The sequence below is a fragment of the Phocoena sinus genome, chromosome 18 (assembly GCF_008692025.1).
Source record: "Phocoena sinus isolate mPhoSin1 chromosome 18, mPhoSin1.pri, whole genome shotgun sequence".
Classification (NCBI taxonomy): domain Eukaryota; kingdom Metazoa; phylum Chordata; class Mammalia; order Artiodactyla; family Phocoenidae; genus Phocoena; species Phocoena sinus.
In genome coordinates, this window is record NC_045780.1 from 61,896,599 (window position 1) to 61,917,627 (window position 21,029).

The 21,029-nt window shown below is 37.2% G+C and overlaps 1 protein-coding gene across 1 annotated transcript in view; it reads left to right on the top strand.

Annotated features, from left to right (window-relative positions):
• The window catches only part of GPC5 (glypican 5), a 1,374,959-nt gene that overhangs the window by 296,991 nt on the left and 1,056,939 nt on the right, over positions 1-21,029 (top strand). Inside the window, exon 5 of the mRNA XM_032610694.1 lies at positions 11,345-11,470. Coding sequence (XP_032466585.1) covers positions 11,345-11,470 — 126 coding nt within the window. The remainder of the gene's footprint in view (positions 1-11,344; positions 11,471-21,029) is intronic.

The following is a 21,029-nucleotide window of genomic DNA, read 5'->3' on the forward strand; positions in this document are numbered from 1 at the left end:
CTTGGTATAAACTCGAAGTTGAAATTGTGATGGTCTTAGCGGTTCGGCGTCCAGTGCATGCTGCTCGCTTTTTTTTTTTTTTGATGGTAACGATTATTGAAAACGACAGAAAGCAAATGTATGGTGGTTATCAGTGTCTGCGATTAGCGCTCTCATAGCTTGCTTGCTTAGATGAGGATAAGCTTATATCAGGGAATATGAGATTTACTCTAAATTCTTCAAGTTATTTACATCGATCTTCCATAATGCTCTGACCTCAAGTTAATTTGCGACATCCGTAATATTGAGACTGTCAAATTTAAGTTAATGTGAGTCAAAATCTCCCCAAATTTCTCACTATAGAAAGATAATAAATATATTTTTTCAGCCATAGGAAAAATGTCCTTTAATTTGGACATTTTTCTAACTGGTTCTCCAAAAACCTTCTGTTTCCCAGTAAACAGCAGCTTTGCCAGGTGAGCGTAGAAGGTTTTCAGTAGTATTTATAATCATGACTATAGGGTTACCTCATTTATATGGCTCAAGATATCCCCCATCAAGAAAACCAAACTGTGAATGCAATTTTCCCTGTCTAATATACCTGAAAGCAACCTTCCTCCTTCTCTCCCTCCCTTCCTTCCTTCTCACAAAAAGTGAATCTTTTATCCATTTTCCTTTGGAAAGTCAGTGAACATCTGCAAAGTTGAAAAGAACCCCAAATTCAGCTCACATTTTTTTCACTCAAATTTTTTAAGCCATGAGGAGGATTTTAAATATGTGTCGTATTGAAATTGATGATTTTTATAGAAGTGTATAAAAGATACTTCAGAATTTTTAGCAGAATCTATGGGGCCTACATCAGGATGATGAGTGGGGCTCATTTCTTTTACTAAAGTAGCAAAAGTAATTGTACTTAGAAGCATCGTGAGTGCTTTCATCTACAGCAAAAGTACCAAGCACTTTCTTTCTCTTGGTTTTCTGTTGAAAAGAATATTCCATCATTTTAAATCTATCATTGGCATTTGAAGTGTCCAAATCATGCATACAGGTAAGAGTGAAAAATGGGGAACAGGTAGAATCAAGAGAGATTCATATTTTTTTATCCAGTTGTATATTGACTAGAAATAACAAAGCTGCCAATTTCCCCATAATTGTGCTCAAAATAGAAGAAATGTGTTTCTAGAGTAGGTTATATCATTTAACAGAGGCTCTGCTTTTTATGATTTTCCTCACCTTCGAGATACAAATTTATGTCAACCGTTTCCAGGCCATACCATGGTCTCCAGAATCACATGTGGAATCTCTTGCTTAGAAGTGCAACTGATGAAAGTTTTAAGGTAGTTTTGGGATAATTCTTTTCGTTTAGGCCCATATTCATAGACTTACAGACTTGCAGATCAAATTTTCTTCTAATTGATTGATTCTGTTTGATGATTTTTGAAGATTAACAGTCTAAGGTGCTCCTTTGGCTGTGTTGGTTTGACCCTCCTTCAGCAAGAATCTTGTTAGACATGCAACACTGCAACTCTGGGGTCCTGCAAACTGAGTGAATCCAAAGGATTTATAATCTTTACTGTATTTGGTTTGTCTTACCTTTTCCAATGTAAGCTAAGCCTTATGTACACAAAGTACATACGAATAATCATAATGGAAGCATGGAATTACTTTAATTCTGATCATAGGGACAGTATTTTATTATGTTTTAAAGAAAATTTCTGGTTTATTTGTCAGAGCATGGTTTGTGAGAGGTGAGGGGCAGTATTTTAGATGTCATAATTGGGTAAATGTATGTATAATAATGATGTATTGTTTAACCCTGGTCAGCAATATTCTATGCCACCTTTCAGAAGTTGGGCAGACAATAATACCTGGTTTACATGTGATATTCAAGAGTAATTTTTTTCCAAAAATGAGAATTAGTAGAATAATAGGAATATAATTGAAGACTAAAAGAACTCATTTTCTTTGAACCTGGTTAACTATACATCTCTTGACCCTAAAGCCTGTCTTAATATCAGACTCCAGGAACACAAATATATGCATTGAGAGGTATACAGCAAGTGAAAATGCAAATGAGAATAATTTGTATTGTCTATTATTGTCAATATATTGGCACATATTGTCTATATACTGTCAATATATTGGCATATATTGTCTATCAGTTAGACAAGTTTGTGGATGGAGGTAACCAGGAATATCTGACTGAAGTCATTAAGTTAAAAAAAAAGAAAAGAAGGAATGAGAAGGAAGCCCATTTATTGGCAGACTATCAAAGAAAAAGTAGTTCATTAATGTTCTGATGCTGAGAGAGGAAAATATTGTCCAGAATGTCTTCTTATCCCCCAAGTCATAGAGTTTATAGTTAAAATGTTAGCAACCACAGAAAATATCTTACTGCAAAAGAGAGTAACATTCAAGATTTGACCTAAGATCCTGAATCTCAAAATACAGCTATAATGTTTCTTTGTATAAATGACCTATATTAGAATCATTAGATTTGCAACCATTCTGTTTGGCTAAACCTTCTCATTGGTCTTGACCCAGTCAGGTCCTAGACACTTTTTTCTATTGGAAGATTAATAGCATGCTTCCCGAAACTAGTATAACTGAACAAATAATTTCATATTTTAATGAAAATGAACAAAGTTATGAGGTAGGAGAGAACATCACACCTCCTTTGGGATGGATGCTCAGTTTAATACTATCTGATTTGTTTAAATATTGGATGTTTGGTTCTGTGCTTATTTTTATAAATGAGTTAAGGTCTTTGTTTGAAGTCCTTTTTAATGGAGAACAGAGTCGGTGCTTTGTGAGGTACTTTTTTACAACATGGGAAAATGAGGTGAGAGCTTGTTTTGAAAACCTAGTTTTGACATCAGGTTTAAATCACTCTTTTAGAGGAGGATGCTTTCAGAAAGGGTGCTTCTTACTGGGACATTAAATGGTAATGTGTTGGGTTTGAGGGATATTGAAAAGTGAGAATAGAAGAGTCTATACTAATTGTATAGATGGTCATGAATGTCCAGCTCAGGGCTGGTATAAAATCACCACTAGGGAGCCTTAAGCACACAGCACCTGTTGGAAAAGAATCCTCTGCAGAGGATGGGAGGATGTTAACATGTTTTCAGTGCTTTTTTCCCATCATTTTCCCTGTGCCCCCACCCCAGTCTACTGCCCATCTTAACACCTTCAGCTCTGTTGAGAAAGCACAGTAAATCTGTGAAGGAAGGGAACCCATCTCATGAACAAGAAGACTTCCTACCAGGAGGGGAAAAACTTGGAATCATTTAGTCAGAAGAAGGAAAATCCTTCTCTAGGAGAATAGTGCTGGATCTGAGATCACAGCTTCCATCCTGAGCAGTGGGTTCAGAGAGCAGACTTTATGAATTACGCTTTTAGAAAAAAACAGTATTTTCTTTTTTAATCAAATATGAATGCGATGTGCTTGAAACTCATTTCCATCTGTGATAAAACTCCCTGGTGCCATTTATTGCTTTGCTTCTTAGTGCTACACTCACCCTCTCCCCGCATCTCTCCAGGAATCATGAAGCCTGTATAGAAAGGGACCAAGAAGCTAGATTTCAGTCTCCCTATAGCCCATCTGCCTGCATGTATTTAATTATTTTCAAGCATTTACAACGAGAACCATTATTGCCATAGAACAGAACTCTAAAGAAATCTTTAGAAATCCCTTCTCAAGATCTATACAAATATTTTGTCAAATAGAATGACTTTGTTGAGAATTAAGTTAGATGATGAAATATAGATTCAGAATTGCCAGAGAAAATAGCCCTTATCCAGAAACATGTGATTATGTGTTTCCTCTGCGGGGCAGGAGACTGACACTTTAAATGTCTGCTGTTTGACAACCGTGGTCAGACACGTCCACAGGTTTGAGCCTGTTCATTAGTGCCATATTAACCTTAACTCTGCCTCAGGCCATTAACCAGCAAACTGCACATTTGACCTTTGTTCTACAGATATTTTCAAACAGTGTGTGAGAGGTACTGCTTTTAATTTGGTTTCTGTATTATGTGTGGACTGATGTGAGGGCTGAAAAAATCAATATATATCATTAAATACAGAAACGTGTGGTCTGAAACATTCCACAGAGAAAAGTTCCATTCGAAAATCAGGTTCTTCTCCAACGTTTTCCCAGATAATCAGCTTTGCTCAAAGTTAGAAATAGTCTTTTATATCATGTTCAAGGGAAAAAAGGCAAGGAAGTGTTCTATGTAACAGTTGATAAATGTTTTAAAATTGAAACAAATGCCCACTAGATGAAGACCTAAGACTGAGAGGTATGACTTTTGAACATAGCTCTGTTTCCAGCAACGTCTCATGAAATGAAATGCAAAATCAAATGTAGATTGGAGCCATATGCCTAAGTGAAAACAGCTCTCTAGAAAATCAGCAAAGATTGAAACACGCCGTTGTCACCCTTTAAACCATACGTATGAGAAACATGTCAGCCTTATAAATTAAAAAGTAAAAATTGGCTTAGTGGGCTATTTTAATAAATTATGCTAGAGTTGCTATATCTGGGTTTTGGAATATTATACATCTGTATAAAAATAAGTAACTCCTAGATTTATTAACCTGAAAAGGGTTCATGATATATTGTCAAGTGAGAAGAGCCAATTGCATGTATGTGTATAGCTTGACCTTAGTTTTGTAAAACCAAACCATCGCTGTCTCTGTTTGTCTGTTTTTGGTTATGTTAGGGTGCACATAGAAGAAACTGAAGAAAACACCCCAGGCTGTTAACATTTGTTACCTCAGGAGGGAGGATGGAGAAACACTGTGGAGGGACAGATATGAACTTATTCTTCATGTGGCTTTTAGTTATTTAACTGTTCACCAAAAGATATGTTACTTTTGTTATTAAAAATGATTAAAGTCAAATGATGATGGTAAAGCCAGTCGAAAGTGTCACTTGGTTTTAGAGTAGTAACTGGACATTCCTGTGTCAACCAAACTAGAAATGATTACTTCAGGGTGAATTGCATTTCCTTTCTTTCTTTTTCTTTTCTATCCCTATCCTTTTTTTTTTTTTTGCCACGTGACAGATCAGGAGACTTTCTGGCACTGCAGGCCTCCAGGGCATGGGAAGCAAGGAAGCACTAACTATGTTGGTCCATGTTTCTCTCCAGTCAGTCGGCTCAGGGCAAGCAAGGCTGGAAGCTATGAATGAGCAATTGTGTTCCAGCCTTTTTCCTCTTTCCTGTGCTAGCACAGTGTGCAAAGCTGTTCATTAACCAGAGATCAGAATTTTCTCCACTCCCTGCTTCCTGCACCAGATCTTTCAAATTGGTAAAGAGATACAGATAAATCCTGTCTAAACATGTTACTTTCTAAGTGCAGATTTTGGCAGGAAGAACTGATGTATCTGTTTTCTATCTGTCTACCAGTCTACTACTGTGTTCTCTGAAAAGCGTGATTATTTCTGTAAAATTTTAAAAACAGAAATATTCTTTTCTGTAGTCACTCAACTTTGATTTGTCAAATATCCAATATCTGCCCGATACTGCAAAATTATGGCATTTTTATTAATTAATGAAACAACGATGTCAAGGTCTGCATTAACTAAATGCTTGACTAAAACTAACTTAATACATAACTAACTTAGTCACTTTTCACAAGTCCTTCCCCTTCTTTGGTTTTAACTTTCCTTAGTTATAAAATAAGGAAAAGTTATAAAATAAGAGGCTGAACATTAGAAGCTTTCAGAAAAAACACAGGTCCCTGGTTCCTACCCCGAGCACAAAATCTGAATGTCTGAGGGAGAAATCTAGGCATACAGTTTATGTTTCCTTGGTGATGATAGATTGCATTTAGGACAGAGCACTACTGGATCAGATGATCTTTAAGGCTCTTTCTAACTTGTCTTTATAATATAGTATACCTGTGATATATTAATTATAATGGCTATCTTACACCACAGTGTGGCTAAATGTTAATGTGTCACTACATGTTAACTTCAGCATCACATATATATTGGGTTGGCCCAAAAGATCATTCGTGTTTTTATGTGAGATCTTCTATATTCTCTCCATAAGAATATATATATATATATATATATATAGTCTCTATATATGTTCTATATATAATATAGAATCTGCCTTGAACCTGTTTAGTAGAATCTGGCACAGCTTGTAGTCCTGCCCTTGAGATTCCTTCCATTTTCTAGGAAGGTCTTTCTGATATAGCTTCACAATCTAGGAGTGGGTCCCGTAATTTAAAGTTCCCCAAGTCAGCTGTGCTCTTTAAGGACTTTAAATTATCTTTTCATTTTTGAAAATTGTATTTCATTGTAGAAACGTCTAATTCTGGAAGTTGTTAAAAACTAACACCGCATCTGGGGCCAGTTCAACAAGAATTTGTTAGGTGCCTGTGGGGTACCACACTGTGGTCCAGACCCTGGGGATATAAAGCACACATGGCTCTTGTCTTTAGAGAATGCACCCTTTAATCAGGGAGGCAGATATACAGACAGCAAAATATAATACCAGATAACCAGGGCTATAAAACAGATGGCAAGTGTGGCGTGAGAAACGGATAGACCAACAGAAGCGTCACAGGCTGGTCAGGCGAGGAGTTAGGGAGGAGATGAGGATAAAGCTGGATTTTGAAGGATGGGTAGATGGTTGACAGGGAGAAGTGGGAGGGAAGGCCATTCTGGGGAGAAGAAAAGGTGGCATCTTATGCAGTAAATATTGAGATTTCTTAGGCAATATGAGTGTGTGGTTTTGGCTGGGGTGCGAGACTGGAGGGAAGGGGGACTGTCAGGGCAACTAAGGGGCAAAGAGCAGAGAGATGATGAGCCACGGTAAGACATTTTACCTGAATGCTTAGGATTTTAAAGGCGGAAAGTGTTATGGCTGTTTTCTGGAGCGAATTCTGGTAAGAACTTGGGGCATGCATTGAAGGGAAGATGGGAGGGCAGACCTAGTCAGAGAAATCATTTGTTAGACTGTTGTAATCCCAAATGAGAAATTATAAGTTCGTATGTGGCCCTGACATACAGGCTTTGAATAAATATTCTGGCAAAGCATGTTTTCCTCTTTACAAAATATTTTTGGAGTGTTACTCTTAATAATGTTTGATTTCTGTATTCTTGAGATGTCTTAAGACCAAGATGAGCAAACAACATGTATGTAACACAGCTCCTCAAGGATAATTATCTGGAGGCTCTAACATCTTGAATTTATTTTTCTCCTAATTTTAACTGGAAATATTCTCATGACTGTAGAAAAATAAATGTATAGATAGAGTCACCCTCCCAGCAACTTAAATTTTGACTCATCCAAAGAGTATAATGTTTTATTCGTTGTGACATTTCATGTACAACTGGAAAAGGAGGACCTGGTGCATTTTTTTTTTTTTTTTTTTTAAAGTAGGCTGAGGATAAGCTGGGAACTGAAGTATGGATTCTTTTCTCATGATCAACATTCACTGGAGCTGTGGCAGCAGGTCAATGTTTTTAACCTCACTATGGCTTCTAGTTATTTGAGCCCTTCATTTCTTACCAATTCAACTATGATTATTATTTTTCTATATCCAGTATAGATCTCCTGGTCCTTCAACGCGACCACTTTTTTGCAACACTAGTCTTCATTCCTGTGACCTCAAAACTGCCACACACAGAATTGTAGAGTTCCAAAGTACGTTCTCTGCTCGATTTCTATCCTCACAAATCAAACCTTATTTCAACATTTACGTGGACTTTCTTCCATTCTTTTAGTCTCAGGGAATTTGCTCCAAAGCTAACCACTCTGTTTTCCATAATCCTTCCCCTCTCTTCTTTTCATAACTTATGATCCATCAGTTATTCATTTGTTTTTCTTACCTTTGTATCAATTAAGAGAGACTAGGTTGTGACGTGGTAGCAAAACACCTCAACCTATCATTGGTTTAGAACCAAAAAAATTGTTTTGGTTCCCAACCAATGCCCATTTCAGACCAGCAGGGCTACTGCTCAAGTTGCGGTTCCTCTGGCTTTAAGCCTCAGAGTTACAGATCAGCTGCCATCTGAAACATTGCCTGCCGTCAGGGGAGAGGGAAACAGAAGCTGGCAAAGCCACGTTGGTCCTTAAAGCTTAAGCCTGGAGGGAACAAACATCACTTCTGCGTACATGACTAGAACCCAGGGCAAGTCACAAAGACAAAGCTACCCTCAAAGGGTAGTTCACCTGATTGGGGAGGGGAAGACAATTAGAAGTTATCTTAAAACCTTTGCTTTACCTGTCAATTCTAGATTCCTAATGGTTTTCAAATCTATCATTTTCCTGACGTTGACTGGAAGGTGTTTTTCCCCATCCTCATACGTCTCCCTCTGGACTTGCTTATACGCCCCTAAGTGACCTCACTGCTTTTCTGTTTCCACAATACTGCGATGATGATGATGTCACTTGCTTGCTGGAAAAATTAATGGCTCTCACCACCTGAATAAAACTGAAACATGTTATGATGATCAACAAGGCCGATTATAATCTGGCCTCTTCCTGCCTTTGACTGTGATTCCCATAAGCACACTCCTTACTAGCTAACCTAACTGTATGAGTCTCTGGATACACAATGTTCTCCTTTACCTTTGTTTATCCTGGATTTTTGTTGTTTGCTTCTTGGTTTGTGGTTTTTTTTTTTTTAATTTGCATGGAACACTGATATGTTATCTTATTTCCTGTTTCTTTCTCTGTCTTCAAATGTGACACTACTTATTAATACTGTATTATTATTGTGCATTTTTCCCGGAATGTGCATTCTTAGAAGGCGGGGACTGTTTTCTTTAGCTATGAATCTCTAGCGCCAACACAGAGCTTGGCACTCCATAGTGTTTAGTATTTTGTGACAAATAATTGATAGCCGATGGTTTATGGAATGAGTGGAAATCTTCGAGGAGACTATCCTTTCAGAGACAACGCAGGCAAAGGCCTGGAAGTAAGTTTGGAGGACAGCACGCATCTCACTTTTGTGGAACCCGAAAGTGTGGTTTGGGTTGTTGCTGAAATTGAGATGAGAGGGTACCTTATGTAGCTTTCTAAGAAGTTTGGATTTCATGCTGTAGAGAATAGAGAGCCCTTGATGACTTTAAGCAAGTACGTGGCATAATCTGTGGACTACCAGATTTGAATTTCTATAGGTGGCTCTCATGGAGGATGGGAGGTGATGGTTAAAGGAACCAATGGGAGGTATGCTCTCCTGGTACAGTAATTCCAGAGAAAGGTGATCAAGGCTTGAGCTAAGGCAATGGCAATAGCATTGGGAAAGGGAACTGAAAGAACGATGTGAACTTTCCCCGTTATGATCGATTGGTTGTGAAGGGAGAAATGAAACAAAGGCACCATTTACCAAGAGTGAAGTGAAATCTATTCGGTTTTACATGATCAATTTGAAGGTCTCAACATTTGCAGCCATTTGTGCCAGGCCTCTTCATTTCTAAAAGGTTCTTTGATTCCAAACATGGGGTCATTTATAGTGAATAGAATTCAGGACAGGAGCCATACGTCTTCCTGTTCATTAAACCCCACCTCCGTAAGGAAGAACCAGTCAATTTCATCAATTATGTTTTCGTAGCTGCAGCATGAGAATTGATGTTTGTTCATGCATTCCACTTAGTGGAACACAGCCATCAAGGAGAGACTTATTTTCTAGAAGAGGAAATCGATAAAATATAGATAAGCATTTAATTGTGCTACTGAGAAAATAAAGCATCATCTTTTTTTTTTTTGATTGAGCGTGGGTTAGAGATTTGTGCTTCCTGCAGCCATTTTATTATCACTTGTCCGGTCAAACTTTGCTAAAAATTTGATTAAATGCTCACCAGCCACTTGCCATGGGAACTTCTGATCTTCTCTATGGTTGCAGATCTTACATATTTGAAACTTATATTTATCCTTCCAACAGAGTAGTGGTTATTTACAACTCCAGCAGTTTCTACAGTTCTTTGAAAACCAATAAGAGAGAGAATTACAAGTTGAAATGGTTGAGCATTAGTGCTGTCAAAATTAGATTTAAGGGGCTTCCCTGGTGGCGCAGTGGTTGAGAGTCCGCCTGCCGATGCAGGGGACATGGGTTCGTGCCCCGATCCGGGAAGATCCCACATGCCGCGGAGCGGCTGGGCCCGTGAGCCATGGCCGCTGAGCCTGTGCCTCCGGAGCCTGTGCTCCGCAACGGGAGAGGTCACAACAGTGAGAGGCCCGCGAACCGCAAAAAAAAAAAAAAAAAAAAAAAAAAATTAGATTTAAGTTTTAAAAATTGTTTATTCCAGCTATAATTTATAGACACCCCTGCTCTTTAATTTCATTTTTAAAGAAATCATTTTAAAGGTATCAATGGAGAATGCAGTTTCATAATTGCTATATTTAAATTACTCATCCCACAAATTTCTGACGTTTGCTTTTCTGCCAACGTTTCCATCTCCTCTCCCTGCCTTTTAGTCCAGAGGGGGTATTTCCTCTGGATCAGGCTAGTGGCTTTTCTTTTCTTTTCCCCCAAAACAACTGTTTATGTTTAAAAGTTCAGAGCTAAAGTCTTAAGGACTTGGTCTTTTGAAATGCTAAAACTCAAGTTCTTGAGACCTCAAAACCTTGGTTTTAAAACTCCAAAGTCTTGGATTTCTAAATTGAAAAACTGCTTTTTTGTTGAATTTTCCCTTTCCATAATTGATGGTGAAAGGGGAAATATTGGGTTGGCCAAAAAGTTCGTTCAGGTTTTACAGGAAAAATCCAAACGATCTTTTTGGCCAACCCAATTGTATGAGAGGGAAAAAAACTTAATAAATGTATTAAATATTACTCCCTCCAATAACTTTTATTTTCATGCTTCTGAAGTGTGTTACATACCTGGGTTCTCTCATATTTAGTAAAGACATATTAGTTGATGTTCTTAGACCCCAAAGAGAAGACCCACATGGGAAAATCACCCAAGTCTACTAAACTTTTAATCAGTGAGCAATCAGTAAGCTTGTTATAAGCCTCTGACATTTCTATATGGAAAAGAAATTAGTTAATATCACTGTGGTTTAGATGCCAGTAGCTAGTGAGGGCTTTTAGGGAAGCTGAAGTGGTGTCGTGTGTGTGTGTGTGTGTGTGTGTGTATGCATATACTATTCACAGCTTCTTGGATCTGGAGTTATATAAAGTTCATACCCAGTGAAAACTTCTATGTAAAGAATAAATTTGAATACATTTTTTAAAAAATGTAGTTTCTGTCTTGTTAGAAAAGTATTGAAAATATATGAAAATAAGTAGAGAAAAATTTTAAAGTTACATTCTAAACATTATGCATAACAAATTATCCTATTTATATTGGCATTTATTATGGATTTTTGGGTTTAATTGTTTTCTTTGTTTTTTCCATTCAGAGAATTTATCAACAGCCTTCGACTGTACAGGACATTCTACGGAGGCCTGGCTGATCAACTTTGTGCTAATGAATTAGCGGCTGGTGATGGACTGCCATGCTGGAACGGAGAAGATATAGTAAAAAGGTATTTTGTGTGTAGTGGTCTGTGAAAACATAATGGCCACTTTCATCCTTGCTTTCTTTTCCTAGTTCTTGAATGCATTACTTCAGTTTTAACTTTGCCACACAGGTTAGAGGATACATTAATTCCTTCTCTTTAGTTTGTCAAAAATAAGTTTGATTCTTTTTGACATTTTAGAAATATGATAGCATTCTGTGGTGTTCTGAAAGTTCTCTCGTCTTTTCTATCTGTGGCTTACCCAACAATCCCACTTTTTCAGTGAAGTATTACTTCTAGCCAATCTGTCTTGTTTCTCAGATATCTTTTTTTTTTTAACTTTATGAGTATTAGAAAGGAAATTCGGTGAAATGTGAATACCTGTGCAAAGATTTGTTATGTGGATATATGTCACAGCAGCATTAATACGTTCATCCTACAATTGTCTCTGAGTGTATGAGTGTGTGTGAGAGAGGGAGAGAGGGAGAGGGAAACAGGGCTGGTACTTTTATGTATGTCTGTTTGAGGCATTGTTTATTTGTATGTTGTCAATTGTTCTCAAGCTCAGGAGTGAAATTTTTCACCTTTTTTTTCTCACCATCTAGAATTTCTAGAGTTTATTTTCCTTCACTTCCTATAACTGGTTGTGCTCACAAGTAATTACCTGAGCTTGAAAAAGTCCTAGATTCTCCCTCTGTTACAATAGTGTTGGTCAGTACAATTGGCCAGGAATTAGTCCTTTGATTTTCCAATGCTGGCGATTTCCATAGATTGTAGACCTGTGCTGTGCTTGGATTAGGATGTTTTAGTGTATTTTATTTTGAGCAATCTGCTAAAAGGTAAGGTGATAAACTTTCTGATTTATAAACACACCTACTCTGTATAAAGATAGGTAGTTTAGTTACCACTAGAATGATGAGCTCATTTAAACTGTCCTTTAGCAAATTCAATTTACTATGATAAACATATACTGTAATTAATATTAATAGAAATTTATGTAGTAAAATCTGTTTATTTCTGTGTGATCATATTCATTATAGTTAAAGGTTGTATTCCTGATATATTAAATGATTACTTGTAGTTTACATCTAAATATCTCATAGGGAATCTTTGATTTCACAGAAAATAGTTATTGAAGGCAGGATCTATACTTAAATTTAAATAAAAAATTGGGCTGACATGGCTAGTGTTCTTTTTCCATTATGCCCCTTGGATGCCGAAATGTATTCTTAGATATATTTGTCTTGCCTTTACTGAGAGCAGTCATAGCATGCATAGTATTTTGAATTCTTACAGTATTCATGTTAATAAGATTTCTGCCACTTAGACCTAGTAATTAAATTCTACTTTGACTTATACTTTCTCTTTTCACATTGTTCAAACTGGAATTGAACATTTTTGTGTATTAACAATTTTTCTACAAGGGCTAATGAGAATTTCATGATGAATGAACAATTTAGTATAGAATATAAATATATTTAATATATCACATTACATTATACATTTGATTCTAGAATTGCAGGAACCTTAGTTTCAATTTGTCCCATTCCCCTCTATTTGGTCTGAGGTTTGTATAATAGGGAATACTGTTGGAGAAATCAATGATTTGGGAAAACTTTTTAGAAGGAGAGTATTTTCAACTCAAAAATATATTTTCTTCTACATGATACATATTTTAAGACCATGGTTTATGAATAAAGAAAGTTCATCTTTAGCAAGAACCCTCCTTGGGAAGTGTCCACATTTCTGGTAAAGAAAGTGAGCAATTCTCATTATTCTCACTTGCTTCCAGCTCCTGTCTTCCCTTTTCTATACCACCCAGCCTCCCGTTTGTCAGCTGCTTCTAAGGGCCCTATGTGACTCCACTCTCCTGTGAACACCTTCCGCTTTGCTTAATTTTTTCTCAAACAGCCCTTCTACCTCATCACCTTAGCTGACATTTTCCCTTTTTTTGAGGGTGTTTTTTTCCCCCCCTCTTTTGTCCCTATCTCATGGGTCACCAACCTACTCCCTTGCTTCTCCTTCTCTGGGCCAGCAGATGAACCTCACACACTGGCTCCCTACCACCATCTCTAGGCTACTTCCCAAATGAACATTTTCAGCCCTAATTACTTTCTAGCACTCAGCTGAGGTTTCACAAGAATCATCTCATTGAACTTCCCCAAAACTTTATTCCCTAATGCTTCAGAGTAAGCTGATGGGGTATTTCTTTTCTGTTTGATCTTGAGAAAACTCTCATGTGTACTTTGACATTTTTTAAAATATAATTTAAATTGTAATTTCATTCATGGCTCAGCCAGTTCTTGAAATAAATTTAGAACAGGAGTTTTTTTTCAATGCAAAGTCAATGCTGAAATATAAATATCCATCATATCTAGTTAATGGATCATGGTATATTGACAATGGAATATTACGTGGCAGTCAAAAATGATGCATATTTATATCTGCTAAAGTGGAATAATTTCAAGTAAAAATAGATGCAGAAAGAGAACAAATGTATAGATATCAAGGGGGGTGGGATGAATTGGGAGATTGGGATTGACATATATACACTATGTATAAAATAGATAACTAATGAGAACCTACTGTATAGCACAAGGAACTCTACTTGGTGCTCTGTGGTGACCTAAATGGGAAGGAAATCCCAAAAAACAGGGGATATATGTCTATGCATGGCTGATTCACTTTGCGGTATGGCAGAAACTGATACAGCAGTGTAAAGCGGCTATACTCCAATAAAAAAGTTAAAAGTTGGATATTAAATATTTTTTAGATGTTGGGGGTAGGAGTTTATTAATTTTATTTATTTATTTTTGCTGTGTTGGGTCTACGTTTCTGTGTGAGGGCTTTCTCTAATTGTGGCAAGCGGGGGCCCCTCTTCATCACGGTGTGCGGGCCTCTCGCTATTGCGGCCTCTCTTGTTGCGGAGCACAGGCTCCAGACGCGCAGGCTCAGTAGTTGTGGCTCACGGGCCTAGTTACTCCGCGGCATATGGGATCCTCCCAGACCAGGGATCGAACCCGTGTCCCCTGCATTAGCAGGCAGATTCTCAACCACTGTGCCACCAGAGAAGCCCGGATATTAAATATTTTATCAACAGATTTGCATAAATAAAAGTACTGACATTCATTCCACATAGAATATTTCTGGACAGTTAACATGAAAACTGCTAATATATTTAAAATACTGGGGAGGCTTTATATTTCCATTATATTTATATTTAATGGAAACAGATGTTATAGTGATGTTAGAATTATGAGCCATTATTGCTTTTTTTCATTTTAGAATTCTTTTTTGAAATAAAAGCACTATTTTTACATTTCATTTCTAAGCAAATTGGATTTTTGTAGTAATTTTGTGATATAATTTTTTCAAAGCATTAATGGATATGTTTCAAAAATTCAGTAGTTCAGTAATCTAAGATGGCTTCGATGTAAAGGCAAGTTCTAATGAATGTTACAATCCCGAACTATTAGCTGCTTTTTCCTTGCGAATAAACAGAGTATAGCAGCGATCAGTGTGTGAAAATGCTAAGATCCCCATATAGAATATTCATTTCAGAGACCTGCAGTTGGTTGAGATAAATAATGCCTTCAAATTTTGAAGAAATGAATATCAAGTGAATTTGTACCACATGTGGGGGTCATAGGGGTTTTTTCCTTTCTTGTGCTGAGTTATAATACTCAAGTTCATTCTAGAGAAATTACGCCAAACACATCAATAGGATAAATCTGTGGCCAAGATTGAGCATATCGTTCATTGTTAAGAACGGAGTGATTCTTTTGACAAGATTTCTTCTGGAGGCATTTTTTAGGAGATGATTGGTCAGATTACTTATGTGCACAGACGTGCTGCCTCAAAGAACAGGAGAACCATACAAATTGTTTCAGAATTATGACAGGCCTGTAAACTGGGTCAGATCACCTTTGTGCTCATCAAAAGAGGTGGAATTCCTCTGTGGTTGTAAATGAAATATCTCAAATAGTTGTAGCATGTTAATTCATGAAACAAAATCTATTTTAATTCAAATGATTTTAAAGAGTGCATGCATACCAGATACACTATCATGACACCGAGGTCCACAGTTCAGATGATTTCTGATTAACGATGAAAATTTACTACTGAAATCCACATAGTCTCTAACTCTTAAAGTCCCTCTTATCTACCCTTCCTGTCTCTTCATCCGAAACAAAATTGTTCTCTGAAAGGCCTGCCAGCGCTCACTCTGTTCTCAGTTCCTTGTGATTGCAAATTGATTGTTTGATGGCTTGCGCTTGTCTTTCTGAGTACTGAAGTTCAGGTGACAGCTACTTAATTACCAGGGCTTCCTTTTCCCTTTTGATTAATAGACAGATAATCCAGTAACTCTCCCTCCGTCTCCAGGAATTTATAACTTCCGCAACAACCCTTAAACTAGCCAATAGCTGTTAAGTATCCCCGTAAAATGAATAATTCACATGGTTTCTACTTCATCGTATGTAGTTAATGTTCTTTAATGCTTCTTTCCTATCCCAGTGTTTTCTTTTTGAACTCTTACGATAAGGTGCCCCTTCTCAACATATTAGAATCAAATTTTTAAAAAATAGGTAAAAATATAAAACCATAAAAATGACATTTTTTCTGGCCATAACGTTTTTTGACCTCACTTTTTTTTTTCTCCTTTACCCATTATTTATCTGGAAAGACTTTTTTTTTTCTCCTTTTTTTTTCTCTTTTACCCATTATTTATCTGGAAAGACACTTCATCTTCAAATTTTCTTTTTCTTCCTGACCTTCCTACATATATATTTTTTAAACACCTGGCTTAGTTTTCAAATGTCATGGACTACATTTTAAACCCAGCCAGGTCTCAGGATTGCTCTGAATTTTATTACTGTAACAACTGCTTGTTTTTCCTATGTTGCTTATGCAAAGGCAGTATGTTCTTCATGACTTAAACACCAGTCTGTTTTCTATTTTTTTTTTCCCCTCGCAATTTCTACCTCTGCGATCAGGTTTATAATACTAAATTAAACCTTTGTAATAATTATCAATGTTATCATACCTATGGCCTGTCTTAGTTGGTTCAGAATTGGAGGTCACTTAAAAGGGATGACTACACGGCGTCCCCACTCCTACCCCATTGCAACAATGTGCCATGGATCTTGATATTTCCACTATTAATGGAATATTTTCAAATCATTTTCTCCATACAGCTGTGTATACAGTTTTGCCAAACTCCCACTTTTATCTTGGGTGCTAGTGGAATGAATTCCCTCTATTGTGTTTTATCGTAACCTCATGACACTTTGAATACTTTTTTGCATTTATATGTCATATATCTTCCTGTCTACTGAAATTTATTTTATAACACAGCTTCTATATCTGAGAGGCTAAGAGCAATGTCCTTGAACACCTATCAATAATTTTTTAAAGATAACAGGACTCCGAGGAAAAGGAATTTTTATAAGTGTTAGTGAGAACTAAGTTATGGTGATTTGGGGATGTAGCTTGGTGATAACATTTTGGTGGGTAATATATGGTTCCAAAATGAAATTGAGTGTTGGAAAAATGAGAAGAAGAGAGATGAATCATGAAAGTTTCTACCTATGTCTGACTCTGGATACTGATTTTTTTTTTCTAACTTAAGCTTAAGATCAGGCCTGTCCCATTGTGTGTACTTCCATAGACATTTGGGGGAACCAGAGTCTAAAGAACTCTTAAGAACCTCCTGTCTTAGAGACATATTAGGTCTGATTGTCTCTATCATAAATGAGGCATCTGGGTTGAGGGTGGGTAAAAGTGCCAAGGTCTGCCCCAGGTCAAAAGCTGAGTCTGCTATCTTCAGCATGGGAAGAACTGAAACATTTTTGCTCTTTTGTGGCAGAAATAAAAAGTGTGGTTTTAGATATATTATGAGACTGTCGAATTCCTCACGTTGTAGAATACACAGTCTAGGTCCAATGGGACAAGTATCAGTATGACTGATGTATTAGTTTCTGAATGAGCATAAAATGTGTAGAGTTCTCGGCTGTGTACCATCTTTCTACCTTACTGTAGTATACTTGCTTGGCAGATAATTTTTATTTAAAAGATAGTGTCTAAAATAGTTATCCCATAGTTTGGTTCTGTAGAGAATAAAAGAAGGTAGCAAAGGGATACACATTTTATCATCCTTTCTCCAAGTTCTGACATTCCTAGTATTAGAGCCTAGGACAATACCCATTCTTCTCAGGTCAATATACACATTTTGTTATTTTCGAAGAAATGCTCCATTAATTTGGCAATAATTGCATGGTGTGTCATCTTCTGAACCGAGACATTCCTTTTGAATCTTTCTTTACTGGCTTATTTGCTTCGTAGTCAGTTGTCTCCTGTTAAGCAGTACAATCATTACATTTGGGCAGCTGGACTCAAAGGTGAAAGGAGAAACTGTTTCACTAAACCCACTCTGAAGGCTGCTTTTCCCTGTCTCTAGAATGAAATCACAGCCAATTCTCAGAATTTTTTTTGTCAAATGTCTGAAGGGTCTTTTATTGTCATTAGTTCCATAAACAGTCTAAATTCAGTAATCAAATTCAGCCCGAAGAAAGTCTAAATTCAGTAAAGAGGTCCAGGCTGACTTGATACGCAAAACTTCATTTAAAGTGGCCATTTCTCTGCATTGCCATGAGGTACTGCTCCAGTCTCAGGGGCACCTGTAGTGGGGGGTGAACAACTTCAGGTCCATGTACCAACCTTGACTTCTTGTCCTCCAGCCAATGTTTCTGACTCCTGCATGTTTGGAGCTGGCAGGACAATGGGGCAGCAGTGAGAGAGAAGGGGTGGGAGAAAGGAATATTCTTTATGGCTGATAATTTTGTATCTTTCATCGATGATTGTTAACTTGGTGGCTTTTAAGACTGATGTTCTAGGGCTTCTGTGTGCTCAAGACAATGCCTCTTCTAATCTTCTCCATCTGGCTTCCTTCTGCTGAGATCTTCTGGTTGGGTTCTTTTCTCCTGCATGGTCCACTCTAGACCACAGAAACTTTGCTTCTCTCTCCTGCTTTTGGTGGAAGGACAGCCTGTATTCAGTGGAGCTGCCTCTCATTACTCTGCTGCAAGGCAGGCAACTTCTGCTACAGGCATGGGCCGCCACAGCAGTCCAAGTTTCTTCAAAGAAATTCTCTCCTTTGGCCTCTTCAACCTCAATCCTTCAATACAATTAAGATGGATGCCAAGATGAAGGACTCAAAACCAGTTTTCAGCCATCTGCTTTTTATGTCTAGCACCTCAGTTTGGAACACTCTCTATCGTCTTGTTCTCAGCTGAAACGGAAGCAGAAAGGATGTAAAATACATCCTTTTACATGTATTTGGGACTGGTGGGAAGGAGACAGAAAACTAGATTCCATGTTCAATACTGCGATTGAACTTGAATGGGATACAAAGGTAAGACTTTGTCCCCACCTCAGGGACTTAGATTCCAAACACAGTAGAGCACATATTCACAATATGAACACAGTAAGACAGATACTGTGAAACAAGAGAGACACACAAAAAAATCCCACAGACTTTCAAATAAGGAGGAAATCTCATTTGTTTAAGGAGATTTAAAAACTGTTTAATAAAAGAGGTAATATATGATATGGGTCTCCATTCATTTCAAATAAATTCTCTGAAATATATACGGATGAGATGAGATAAGATGATGTCTGGAATTTGCTTTAAAATAATTCAGTGAATGAGGGGAAGAGGGTAATACTATATGTGAAACAAGGTTTTCTGTGTGTGTGGATAGTCATGGAAGGTGTATTGTGGGTTCAGGGTGTTCTTTGTATTTTTGAAAATTTTATAATAAAACATAATAAAAAGTAAGGCATAATAAAAATTATGTTAAGGGTCTATTCTGTCACATATGCTGTTCTGAATAATGGGGATACAGTGATAGACAGGACAGACATGAGCCGTTTCTTACCAGATTCAGATAAAGAGGAGATGAACACTGTTCAAAGGATTACAAGTATGAATGGTTTACAAAATCTTTAAGGTTGGATGGAATTTTAATCAGCTGACCTGGAGGCAAGAAACAGAATGGGAGCAAATGCATTTTTGAATGAAGTGCTCCAAGTTTGGTGACCTCTTAAACAGCATTATTTCCATTTGTGGGAACCTTTCAGATTTTCTCTTCTCCTTCTCAGCACTCTTTCTTTTGGGCTTCATGGGCATGTCCTGACTACGTAGTATTAAACTTTTGCCTGTTCATTATAATGTAGTCACTTATTCAGAAAGCCGGTAAAAGCTCGGAGGTTAGGACCATAGACTGGAGAGCCAGGCTACTAAGGTTCTTAGTAAAGATTAGCCACTGTAGCTCTGTGATTTCAGGCACATTTATTAACTTCTAATTGCATCCGTTTTCTTATCTTTAAAATGTGGCTGAAAATAATACCTATCTCATATTTGAGAATTAAGTAAGTTATTAACATCAACAATTTAGAATACTGGCTATCACATAATAAACATTCAAAACCGATTAAATCTTCTTATTGAGCAGTTTATAATCCTTTACTTCAGTAGGAATGCAACACTATTGTATTAAGCTTCTCTCTTCATTGGAGGTTTTCTATCATGGATCAGAAAACTTCCATTTGGAAAACAGACATGTGAAGGTTGGTTTATGAGTCAGTAAAAATTAATATCAGGGATTTTGGATTGGAAGTAGGAGATAGTGCCTTATGAATAGTTGAAAGAATTATTTCATTGAGGATAGAAGTAGAGAAAATGTATCTTAATAGGCAGTTTATCAAATGCTCCAGTTTTTGGAGAATTTGGAGAGTTGTGGTCTGTCTTGTACCCATGCAATACATCAGTTTTCTCAAGGGAGAACTAAAAGTTAAGATACAAAGAAAAAACATAAAGATAAATGAAAAATATTTTACTCCCAAGCAGTAGTTTGGGAACAATCACTGTCTTAGAGTTGATCATAATGAACTACCCGTTGACTGGAAATAAATGTCTGAAGCCATGCTATCAGTACACCATACAACAGATTGTTTCGGTGACATGATAGTTTTAAGACTGCTACACTTAGAGTCATTTCTCTTCCTCCACTGAGTTCCCGAAGGAAATACATATCATAAATAGAATCACTAAAACAAAATGAGGTTGAACAGCAGCCATCATGGTGTGTCTAACTGCTCAGTTTCCTGCCAGACTGACAGGGTACAAGGAAGCTATTTATAACTTGTTACTTGCTTCCATCAGAGATTGTGTGTAGAGAAAGACGACAAAAATAAGAGACAGCAAGATAAAAGTTCACTGAAGTGGAAACCTAAAGGACCTTTTCCCATCTGTTTAGCACAGAAGTTATCTCTTCAGGGATACAGATTTCATCACAGTTCCATAGACTTGTGAGTGCAGGCTGTGTTACTGCAAAGCAGCAGCAGCCCTCAGGGGCTCCGGGAAGTTTATTCTTACCTTAGCCTGAGGAGTTCCTTACTTTTCCTTCATTTTCATACTGAACTTAGAAGTGAAAGACTCTTCCCTTTTTAGTAAAATAGCTGTAAGTTTGCTTATCTATAAAGATGGCGCATATTTGTGTTTCTTAGTCTGGTTCCTACACTTCCA